Source organism: Mya arenaria, chromosome 1 (assembly GCF_026914265.1).
Source record: "Mya arenaria isolate MELC-2E11 chromosome 1, ASM2691426v1".
Lineage (NCBI taxonomy): Eukaryota > Metazoa > Mollusca > Bivalvia > Myida > Myidae > Mya > Mya arenaria.
Genome location: NC_069122.1, coordinates 32,362,657 through 32,375,137, shown reverse-complemented (window position 1 = coordinate 32,375,137; position 12,481 = coordinate 32,362,657). Strand labels below are relative to the sequence as shown.

General features: G+C 33.5%; 1 protein-coding gene across 1 annotated transcript; it reads right to left on the bottom strand.

Annotated features, from left to right (window-relative positions):
• Positions 1–268: 268 nt before the first annotated feature.
• Positions 269–12,246, bottom strand: LOC128226476 (calcitonin gene-related peptide type 1 receptor-like). Its single transcript, XM_052936365.1, has 10 exons — positions 11,793–12,246; positions 7,943–8,040; positions 7,207–7,298; positions 3,614–3,764; positions 2,678–2,828; positions 2,269–2,335; positions 1,916–1,982; positions 1,585–1,667; positions 949–1,084; positions 269–547 (listed from the first exon to the last, which is right to left on the bottom strand). Exons 1-10 carry the CDS (start codon positions 12,244–12,246, stop codon positions 269–271), a joined length of 1,578 nt encoding a protein of 525 aa, XP_052792325.1.
• Between the last annotated feature and the right edge of the window lie 235 nt (positions 12,247–12,481).

The following is a 12,481-nucleotide window of genomic DNA, read 5'->3' as shown; positions in this document are numbered from 1 at the left end:
AGGAAATCTAGTAGCAGATGACACTTTTATAGTTAACCTTTGAAGTATAAATCAACAGGCCTAAGTGACGCTTTGATAAAAATAGCAAGTATATGACAATCATGAAGATGAAGAAAATAACTCTTGACTCTTGACTCTTGACATGTTGTATGAAAGTCCTTTTTGCACTACAAAGGTGTTGATACGTAACAATACTTAAACACACAGGCTTTTTGCTGACCAGGAATTATTGAACACTTCTGTATTAAACAATCATATGGCATAAGTGTCATACAGAAACTGTCACCTGACCATTTGTCGGTGTGGTAAATTCTTGCGTGGTACTGCTAGCACTGAGTGGTATGTAACCTTTATCGGAAATTTCAGTACATTTCGTGCTTCCTTTCGCAGATGTGTATGACGTAGATTGTGTTGCAGAAGACATGCTGTTTCGTCGATTACAGTGGTTTGATGGTGTGCCTTTGGTTATGTGGGATCCAATGCAATCCCTCATGGATGTATATACCTCTCCGTTGAAAAAGCAGAAGACTAACGCTACGGTCGCCCCCTATAATTCAAATAATTCTAACTTAAATGTATCTTCTTTTATTGCAAAACAGATCCAATTAAAAACGACTTTTTATAGTATCAATAACGTCGCTTGTTCAATATCAACCACAATACAAGATTGTAGCAGATTACACAACCATTCACTTTAAGAATTGTGTATGCAATATTATTTGAGTATCCGTAAGTATTTTATCCGTCCATAGAAGTGATCGATACACAAACTGATTCTAGATCTGTTTTTTACATGCACGTAATACCAGGACATTCGTACATCCATCATCTTTATACCAATGCAAATTCAATATTTCAATGATATTAGAGGTATTTCAACAATATATAACAGTCAACTGCCATGTACACTTCTTACAATATGGTATAATTTGTTACCAGTAAGTGTACCTGTGTATTTTGAATGACATTCTGCAGTATCCCATATGCAAAAGAGAACTTGGTTCCCGGCGGAGGTCTGTAAATTACAAGGAACTGCTGGAGACCAAACAAAGGCACTAGAAAAAACGTCGCTTTCAATGCTTTCCTGTAAGTATAATTTATATACAAAAATAAGTTGGTTGTTTCTTACAATTATTTTGGTTTATCAGATGAAAACCCCTGAGCAATAAGTACATTCGTTTAAACAATATTCTTACGTATTATATAAGGTCGTGTATAATTATAAATGGTTAAATGTAAGATTTCTAGCTCTCCGACAATCTTTAAGAACTTGAATTTAATCCATATGGACATACTAATGAAATAAGAGCATGTAATATCGGGTGCCTGTTCTAATACTCTCATGTATTTCAGGTTATTAAACACTGTTTATAAGGAAAGCCATGCACAAGCATAGATGAGGAATGAGTGCCAAGTGATTGACATAAAATAAATATTGTTCCGTCTTTTTAATTCATATTCATAAAACGACAAAAAAGAGAGACAAACTCAACTTGCAAATAGTTACATATATGAGTATTACAAAATGAAACTATGTTCACGTTATTTTAATACACTTATATCAAACAGAATCACTATGATTACCTGTAATTATTTGGCTCATTTGGATGGATTTGCAGTTTTGACCATAATATTTTCAATATGTTCCCCAGGAAAACGACGTTTGCCTAAAATGATAAAGATTGAAAACTTAGATGGTTATGCAAATGGAATAGTGCAGTAGTCATAACTTTATATTTGTTCTGCTTTAATTAATACTGGCAGTGTTGATATTAAACGTGGCATGTAACGAAATGACAAGATGGCTGTACAATTGAAGACTGCTTTGTAATAGAGTATCATTATCAAAAGTGTCAACAAAAAGTGATTATTTATGTGATTTTTGCTAAGTGCATTCTTACTTGATCGTACTTACCAAAATGCAAAGGGTATTTGGTGTGTAGAGTATCCATTCGTATTGGCCTATGTTGTGTACCCAGCATCTGAGAAAAAGTAGTGGTATAATGTAATTACAAGACTTCAAGGACAAACCAATTTGCCCCTTAATCTGCTGTTATATGGGTAAGGGTACACATTAAGGAAATATGATATTCTTAGAGAAAAGACACACGCACACACAGATATATATTCTCAATTTATTCAAATTAAAAAGCAGAGTATGAAGCCGCTAATTTCAATAAAGCATGTTTTATACATGTTCAACGATCAATATTCTATTTCTAGCCGCAATGGGACAGCAAGAATAAGTTATTGTTCTCTTAACATTACCTCGAATTATATTCCTGTTTTGTAGCTCTGACTACAGAGTAGATCAGAGTTGGAATCCATGCACCAACTGAGGAAAAAAAGACAGGTGCCATTAACTAACGTACGGAATTCAGCTTTTCGCATAAATATTGGATTATCACTAATATGTTGTTATGCCTTGGATTCTTTTAATTCTAGTTCTTATACGTATTTCCAAACTTTATTCTTGCTTGTTATGTTCCTACCACAGTCATTGACCGAGGAGCATCAAAACTCAACGTTGATACTTATTAAACCACATAGGATATGCAATGTATATCGTTGTTTCTTTAGCTGATATTACGGGTTACATATGTTTCGGTAACGCCAGTAATTTGTGTTTACGTTAGTTGAATTGTGTTGAAATGACACACATTTGTCTTTTGCTTACCCCAACCGAACAAATAGTACGGTATGAGAGTCTTTGGAGGCGAGAAGGCGTGGACGATTAGCCGATGGAGGTACAAACCCTCACAAAACATCCAGAAGAAATTTGTCGTGCTTACGTACCGTGTCAGAATGTATAGTAGCTTACAGCCCTCCTGAAACAAAGGTAAAGGAATAAAGTAATAGCCTATTACTAAATGTATGATTTATCAAAGGGTTTATAATTTGAAAATTTCAAAGCGTCTTGTAAGTAAAAACAAACAACGCCTCATAACTCTGTGTATTTTAAAAATAATGTTCATAAAGAGTACGTTTTTTAATCATTGTGAGTAATATATATTTTCAAAACAGATAATTTATTTTGTTGATAATTTCTTGGTAATGCAAGAAAATATTTCGTAATGAAACATGCTGAAAATGTGTAAGCGAGATGATTCTTAAATATAAGAATACATCAGTTAAATGCTTTAAAAACAAACAAAAAACGTTTACATACTTGATATTTTTATTTATTAAATTAGTTATTGTTTTATGTTATTATTGGGCAATAAAAACACATTCCGGCTAAACAAATGAAGATCATTTAATCGAAATATAGTGCAAAGTTTATGATGAACTTCGCAGACATAACTATATGTTCACATTTAACATTATGTCAGATCTCTCTTCATCCTAATCAACTATTTTTTCATATGACTTTTGAATCTATATACTGTTAACAAATGTTTGCGTTTAAAAATGTGATGAATAACTCTTTCTCCAAAGTTCTAACCCTTTAATATAATAGTAAACACCAGGCTTGAACAGTTATTATATATATTTTTTCATTTGATATCCTACATACGCTTTACTCATTCTGAAATCAGCATTTTGTATGTAATATCAAACATAGTGTTTATGTTTATATAATTTAAAGATTTCAAATATCAAACATGCTCACAGAATTCTGGTGCATAACAGTGTTTATCCGTTCGTTTTTCAGTCGGTCCTGGTAAACTGTGACATCCCAAGTGAGTGTTACCAATGAAGCAAATATAAAGGACAGGAAGAGACAGAGATGTAGCTTTATTCTTTTCTGCACCCTCAGCTGTCTGCAAGTTGAAATAGATGAACTTTGATTGATAAATTACAACATTAAAAATAGGCACATATCAGTGATTACATTATTTTATTTATCTCGAGCTCTGCTGTTTTTCATATTATAAAAGTCCTAACATGATAGTGTTTTAACATTCACTGGCATCAGAATAATTGAAAGGTAAGACACCTTTTTAGAAATAGGTTAAGGGAAAAATATATGAACACAAATTGGATCTATGCATTTGTTTATACATTCAGTAGAAGATTTAATAATTTTCCCGTAAAAATATGTTAACATCATTTCAAATGACTTTCTTATCCTCGGTGACATGACACAAAGTCGATTTGTACTTAGTCTAATGGATATTCGTATTACAAAGGTTAAAATATTTTTTCAATTTTCAGAATACAATAAAACCACGAAATAAATCGCAGGTTATTTAATTTAAGAGCAATCGATTATAATAGACGTTTGTTAGTTATATATCAATAAAGTAATGAATTGTACATTGTTGTATACGTATAACAGGTATTACACTTCTTCTATACGTGCTACATATTTTGTTAGCCTATACAAAATAGAAAACAAATACTAAACAGTAGTGATGTGCCGATGATCGCCGATAATCGATTATATCGGCAGACATTCGTAATTTGGCGATCGGCGACCTCATCGTTCCATAATCGAATAATCGAAAAAGAAAAGTTTGCTTGAATCCAGTAAATTTCCAAATTTATATAGCGCAGGAACTTATAGCTAAGGGAAGTAACCGATACTTTGAGTTTTAACAGTACTTTCATTTAGTTTTTCTTTGCGTTCAAATAGCTTTATGATGGCGGACGGCTAGGGGGACATCGAGCTGAAAATATTTGATTACCCTTGATATCGGCCGTCCAGGTGCTGGACAAGTGCAAATTTTTCCAGCGAAATGGTTAGGGTCATTCAAGCCCAGATTCTTATGACACTATGCTTGATCGACACCAGCTGTGCTCACATATTGAAATGAACGACAAGATCAATGTAAAAACTGTTTGAAGAATTGGAAATGTTTGCCGTCCAACTCCCAAAATACGTGAGAAAAGTTTTGCGTATTTAATTTCCAATTTTTCGTTATTTTTAATAGCTAATGCTATCCAAAACCATTGTGTTATGTATCATTTTAAACCGGTTTAATTAATGCACCAGTCAGTTGTAACCAAGCCCCCCCCCCATTATTCAATATGACAGAAATAATACCTGTTTTCTGACTGAAGCGTAGAAAAGAAATACACATGAAAACTAAGGTCCTTATTGGTATATACATCAGAAAAATGATACTTTTGTGATACTGTCCGATTTCAGCCGATTAATCGGATAATTGATCGATAATGGTCTCCGATTAATCGATTATGAAAATCCAAGCCGATTGCCCATCACTACTAAACAGAAATAGCATAAGAGTAGTCAGGTTCAGCTAAAATTCTCTAGTGCCTTAACCAACTTGTTTTGTATTAAGCTTATCATGCATGCCAGGTTTAGCTGTTGTGCCTGTTTTTATGTCCCCATTGCCTGTTGTACCTTTTTGCACCAGGGCATTAACACATAATGGCGAGACGTATAGCGAATTATTTTGTTGAGACAACAACACTTTTTTTCAATTGGCTTTCGAATACAGTAAACATCTAACATTGGAAACATATATATATAAACATGACATTGTTAATGAATCCTTGAACAGTTCCTTTGTGTCGTCATTCTTTTGCTTTATTCATCAAATGAATGGCTTTTAAAAAAAATAATCTCGACGATGTTTTTCGCTGTGCATGTCTTTCTTATCAATTTGGTAATCAATGCAAAGCATATTTATTAAACATAGTCAGACCCTGCATTGTGACAAACTGGTATTAAGTGTGATCCTTCGAAAGCATGACATATATAATTCAGGTTCTAAAATTCCAGAGATTCACATTGAATGTTTTTTTTTTGCATTTCAACACTCATATTTCCTTATAAATGCTCTTAAGTTCTTATCAACTAGATATATAGTCAACTGCACATCAATGAAACACAGGGGCAACGATCTTAAATTCATCTGAGGTACGATACAAGCTTACACTGACATCAATCTGACACAGCTTGTTTTAGAAAATGTTTTCACATTATGAATCATATTAACAAGTCATGATTGAAGCATTGTACACATTCAAATAGGAGGAGCATTATCCAAAAGCCAAAAACCTAAACAGTAAATATGTTTTTGGTGATTACATGTTTTGCAATCCTCAAGATTTGTGCAAACGGACTTTTTTGGCAGGCTTTTGATCAAGTTTAAGGGATCTAAGAAGGCCTACACATTAACAGTATATTTCTATTTTTGTATTAATATATGTATATATATTTCAGCACTTTGTCTGTTTTTGTGTTGAGCGGACTGTTTCAGCTTACGTAAGCAAACTGTTTTTTATCCATATTGCATCGCATCGCATATGATGCAATATTTACCAAACGGAGGACAGGTACTGTATAAATGGCACTGCGAATACAATCACTCAAATTTCAAACAAACACTGATCAACATACACACATAACAATAATTAATGTTGAAAAATGTTGTGATACCAACTTGGAATAATCCGTTAAACATTTCACTGGGGGAGAACTTTCGATGTCAAGCAAACAAAACACAGGATGCCATTGAACTCATTGTTGGCGATTTAACCGATACTACACTGTATATGTGGACTGATCAAGGGTGATAACACTCCTGATTCTGAGAAAGATAGCGCATGCTGGTATAAGGGGAAGCCGGCTGAAGATGTTTAAAGAGCCAGTGTCATATACACCAAAATCTAGGTGAAATCATTTATGTTGCTAAAAATACGGCGCATGATTGTATAATGACAAGTAGCCTGAGATTTTATTAGTTTACTCGCCAGTGCCAGATACCGGGTTAATAAGGTAAACAACTTTCTGATGCCAAAGATGGTACGTGCTTGAAAAAGGAGAAGTAGACTGAGAACAGTGTACTAACCAGCGCAAACTAGGTGATAACTAACCTGGTGTCAAGAAAGATGGCGCAGGCTTGAATAAGAAAAACATACAGAGAATGTTACTCTCCAGTCCGACCACAACTTCCGTCAGGTGATTGCAACACATTAAATGGGCAACAATATACCAAGAATTATGGCGCATTCTTGTATATGGGAAAATCAAGTTGTGAATGTGTCATGACAATACCACATTCACCATCTTCAAACCGATAAGGGATTAATATCCCTGATACCGAGGAAATTACGTATGTTGGTATTAGATGAAGGACTGTGCACATGTAACACAAGGACTTTAAATACACCAATGTTTGGTTAAAAACATACCTGATGCCGAGAAAGATGACGCATGTTGGTATAATGAGAAATACTCTGCATATGTCAAACACGAACTCTTAATACACCAATGTCTGTTTGATAACATACCTGATTCCGAGGAAGATGACGCATGCTGGTATAAGGAGAAGCAGACTGAGTATATTGCAAGCCAATGCCACATATACCACCGTCTGAAAGTCCTGTTAAAAAAACGTTCTGCTTTTTTTTACTTTCTACTGTATACGGTTTCTGAATATGATATAAACACATATATAATCCGCCTTCAATAAATAGTGCGTTAAAGTGTTTTCGTTTTCATCTTACTGAAGTAAAAAACGTCCGTATTTTACTCTGTCTACTTAAAGTTGAAGTGTTATATCAAATGTGTGTTGACGTTGTTTGAAATACTCAAAAAGCAAAAAAGGGTCAAAGTAGTGCTCATTTTTCATTCTTTTAATTATAAGTTAATCAAATGTTTCAACATGTTACAATCGAATTTACAAAAAAATCCGTTCTATTTATGATAATTGTATTGCTTAAACGGTCTTATGTCTTTTTTATGTACTGTTGAATAAACTAAACAGCTACAGTGTCTGTTGTATATATCATGTAACTATTTAGGTAAGAAAACACGATTGACTACTTAGGTTACCAAAAGGGTTCATATGCCGTCGGCAAACTAGGACGTTGTGGGTTCTATCCCCAACCAGGGTACCGTCTGATGGCTTCTCCAAACGGTCTCTAACATTTGGTTCTGTCCATGTGACGAATCAAAGCTTGATTCATAAAGCTATCATTTTCTATCACATTTTAGCTAGAAAAATTTTATTAACTGAGACACTACCTGTTTCGGTACGCATGTGGTGTAGTTTGTCCATTCCGAGCCTGTGACCGGGTTAACCCACCATGTACCATTCTCTGTACAGTGTTTGTATGCGTAAGCTGAATATATAGGCATAACTATAATGTTGTCATGAAAATTTTTTGTTTAAGCGACATATAAATTTTTCAGTAAAATGTTTAGCAAGTTATTGTTTGTGTCAGCAGGCCAAGATTGTTTGAAACAACAGGTTGAAAGGTGTAAATATAAGTAAGGTGTTGCGTGATTGATGTCATTATCGTGGATATGAACGCAGTTGGGCTGGTTTAATAACGCGTGTTGTACTTCTGACATCAATCACGCATTTCATTCTTCTAATGTCGTGGATTTTCATCAACTTTGATTTAATTCACCTTAGCTTAAAACTAAGTTTACGAATCGCATCGTTGGGTTGCTAAAATTGAATCACGGTTGCTTACGCTAAAATTGCAAATCATAAAGGCACGTAGGTTCGAAGTAGTGGGAAAGGTCAATGAAATCTGAATGGAATTTGTTTCAGAGTTAAGTGCCATTATATTTCCAGTGCAATTAAGCAGAACATTGCTAACTTGTTTGAACTGTACACTGATGGAAATTAATATTTCCCCCTTAACAGATTTTGTGTTTAATTTACGTGCAAATGTATTTTCTTTTCATTCAGAAAGTGGTATTCTAAACAATGATTTGTGTCAAGATGCCTGTGCAGTCTGTCTTTCCGCATTGTGACTATGTGTGTCTCTTGTGGAATTTCGGATCGCCCATACTGGGCCTCAAATGAGGTTTTTCGTCCGTATTTTGGCTGATCACCGCCATTACAATTGTGCATTGTTTTTTAGAACCTCTTCCGCCTAATAAGCCATTTAAATGTACGTTTCTTGAAAATTTGAACCTAAGTTGAACATGTATATGAAAGGTCCCATTTATGCATGCATGACATTATTTCTGGAACATATTTCAGCGTCTTTCTAATACTCTAAGACAAACGTAGTGGTGTGATTGCTTTTATTGTTCGATTTTTTTTCACAATTGAATGTTCACAGACAACATTTCTTGTCCTTAAAATCGATTATTAAAATTTCGTAAGTGATCATCCATTTTAAAAATGCATAATTTATTAGCAAATAAACATGCTTTCAAACTTCAAAGTGGTTTGATGTTCAAAGGATCGCAAAATAATTAGAATTTCAAGATGAAAAATCATCAATCATAAATTAATTTCATCTAGAATTTAACTCCGACGGGAGCTATTTTATAAACAAAATTGCCGTGAACTAATTTGAATGAGGAAATTTGTTAATGCTATGACCTATACATATCAATTTCAAATCTGAAAGTTACAGCACAACTATTTTGATATATTAAATGACAAAACTGAATTTAGAAAGGGATGTTTTTATTTCTACAGAGTATGTTTTATTGACGGTTTCTTCTTCTATTGAACATTATGATATTGTTTCTAAAACAGAAGATTGTTCGTTTAGTGTTATTTACGATTTTGTATGTTTGTGCTTTATAGTAAGGTTTTAAAGCTAATTTTATATCATTTTAGTCAATTCAAGAATCAGTTTGTACAGTACAGACCTGACGTCCACATAAATCATAGCAGGTATTTGCTGTTTGTAGCTTTACTGTTATAATCGAAAATCTTTCATGTAAATCTTTCAGCTCATTTTAGGGAAATATATCTATCTTATTTGGAACATTCATACTGTCATGTTCAACTTCCACAGAGTATGTTTTATGAACGGTTTCTTTTCAATGAAAGTTTGGTATTTTTTTCTAAATACTTCCTTTTTCAAATATCCCCTTGGGACCCGGCGACCTGTGGGACGCCTTTGACTGAAAGCTTTGATTGACGATGACGTAGTCTTTCGTTCGCCGGTTTGTGAATTAATATTTATCATTGTGTGTAAGTATTAGTAATTACTCCTGTTTCAATTCATTTTTCATACTTAAGCTGGTATATTTAATTTCAAAGCTGACGAAAATGAAACTACAGTAGTTTCTTTAACATAAAGAAAAACAGTTAGAACAACTTATTATGAAAAGGTTTTTTTGTACAGGGATGTTGCAACGTTTTCACTTAAAAGGTCACTGTAAAATAAATGCTATCGGTAAAAATGTCGTATACATTTGACTTTTCAGAGCTTTGTTAAAGTTAACAACCTGATTAACGATATCCTTGTAAACGTTTAAACGTGAAAATGTTGATGATATGATCATATCTTTAATTAAAACAAGTACAGCTGAACCAGCTGTCTCAAATCTTGTTAGAAATCCGGCAGAGCATAACAGTATCCATTACACTTCCAGTGCAGTTATAATTTTAAAGTTAACAACAATGAAGCTAACAGTGTTAAATAACGTTTGGAATAATCGGCCGAATTATATATTCTTCATTAATATAAGTATATGTCGTATTGTTATTGAGTAAAACTGAGTAAAACTGTTATGTGTGTGCTGCAATGTCAAGGCATCTTATATAACACATGTTCCTGAGTTTGCTTTTATTGGGTAAGGGGATCAAAGTGGTCAATGTTTATGTATTCTGAAACGGACTTGCTACTCAGTTATATCGTTATTTAATAAAGTAAAGTAGTTTTTCGATAGTTAGATCAGACCCGTGCTTTTTCAATTGGCAGTTTCATCAACAAATTGTAACGTAGCTTTTTTAGACTGTCCAAATGTATCGAATAATGGCAGTTACGTTTGCCTGTCTATTATACAATGCTAACAGGTAAGTGTATTGGTCTTTTTGCAAAATAACCGAAACAATATCTTGCTTTAACCCCAACACATTATATCGCTTCTAAGAAGTATTTTCTTTTTTGTACAGGTGTTTGTGGTGTTTTTGCATCATCCAATTTATCAATATAATGGTTTAATTAATCAGAATATACGAACACTTTTTTGAGCGGCCAAGGTGGACAGCCCAATAATTATCAACATTTTGTGATTACAGGTCATGGAAAACGATATTTTAAAGCTGGCTTTTAATCTTTATCAAAACTTTTGATTGATGTTAAGATGTAAGGGTTATAGGCATTTTTTAAAATTGATAGGGTGCTGCAAAATAGGAATAGGCTGCTAAATGGAAAACATGGCACAATATTTCAGAACAAGAAAATTATCAATTTGATTAAAAAAATTGTATGCTACTATGTGTGTATTATTGAAGAAATACTAGGTTTCAACTGCCAAATATGTAAAGTGTGTACGTATGTATAGTCATATTATAAATTTAAAGCAAATTTAAGGAAATATTTAAGTATTTCATTTTATGAATGTTTGTCAGAATAATGTTTTATCAGGTTTGATTTTTGTTCAAATCTGTATCACATTTTGGTTCATCATTGAATCACAGTGTATATTAATGAAGTAATGTCTTTTAATAAGTTTCAAACACTGTAATTAGACCTAAAACAATTTCGAATACGTTTTTGTTTTTGACATTTACAGATAAAACAGATCATTACTTAATCAAAGGCTGAACGCTATCGTCTTACTTAAGATACATAAGCCATACATACTGCAGTTGTTAAGCAGTTAATATTAAATAAAACCTACAATATGTTATCGCCTTCAAGTAGTAATTTTTCCGGTGTCGTCAGCTTTTAAACTATAAAACGTAAAAACGCAATATCGCGTATTGATATAGCTTGAAAGAAGTTCATAATATGTTTTTAACTTTTAATTTAATATCTTAAAATTCCTGAACACACTTCCAAAAGGTATAGTTCTGAAAATCATTGTTACGCATTTACGTAGGTTTCAGGATAAGTACATTCTTACAACTAGACATTTAAAGCAAAAACATTCATAACCTAGAACCTACCTGATGTGGAACCATATTCAATGTAGCTTGGGCAGGCCTTTTTTACTATGGTAGAGGGCAGGACGTCGTCAAAGCAACTGTATCCGTCCCACGTACGTGGACAGAAAACATTGGAAGTGACGTTCATCCGTGGGGTGCTTAACTGTTTTTGACAGCAGCTAAGTGCTGCCTGGCAGCAGTCAACCCAGCGCGTGCAATCGTCTCGATCAAGGGAACTGCATATGACGTCACGATATTTGGCCTCTTTTACATCAGCTACGACGGAAAAGTTTTCGGCGTAGTATGTAGGCCAACTTTTGGTAGCAACAAGCATCCACGGTTTTTCAATTTGAGGACTTAATTTATTTCCCGTATGAAAAAGATATTTATAACACATGGAACATGAAAATAAATTAAATATATTCACTGGTAGCTCAAAAAGCCTGTCCCTGCAAATTCCGTCTGAATACTCCATTTTGATCACCCTATTCTAACTACAACTTTTCTTTTTATTGATTTAACGTGCACTGATTGTGCTTAAAGCCTTATCACAGGTAAATACCGATCAACGACACAAAAAACATCTAATATTTTAATCAAATGTTCTTTAAGAATAATCGGATATTTTGAGCCTAAATTTTCCAACTACCGATGAAACGTGGAAACATGTACATGTATGTGTTTGAAACAATTTATGCATGTTGATATAG

Coding starts and splice junctions, on each gene's coding strand:
- LOC128226476 (XM_052936365.1), bottom strand. CDS start 12,246: ATGGAGTATTCAGACGGAATTTGCAGGGACAGGCTTTTTGAGCTACCA. Junction 7,299..7,942: donor CCACATGCGTACCGAAACAG/GTAGTGTCTCAG, acceptor TTTTTTTAACAG/GACTTTCAGACGGTGGTATA. Junction 1,983..2,268: donor AAACAGGAATATAATTCGAG/GTAATGTTAAGA, acceptor ACTTTTTCTCAG/ATGCTGGGTACACAACATAG.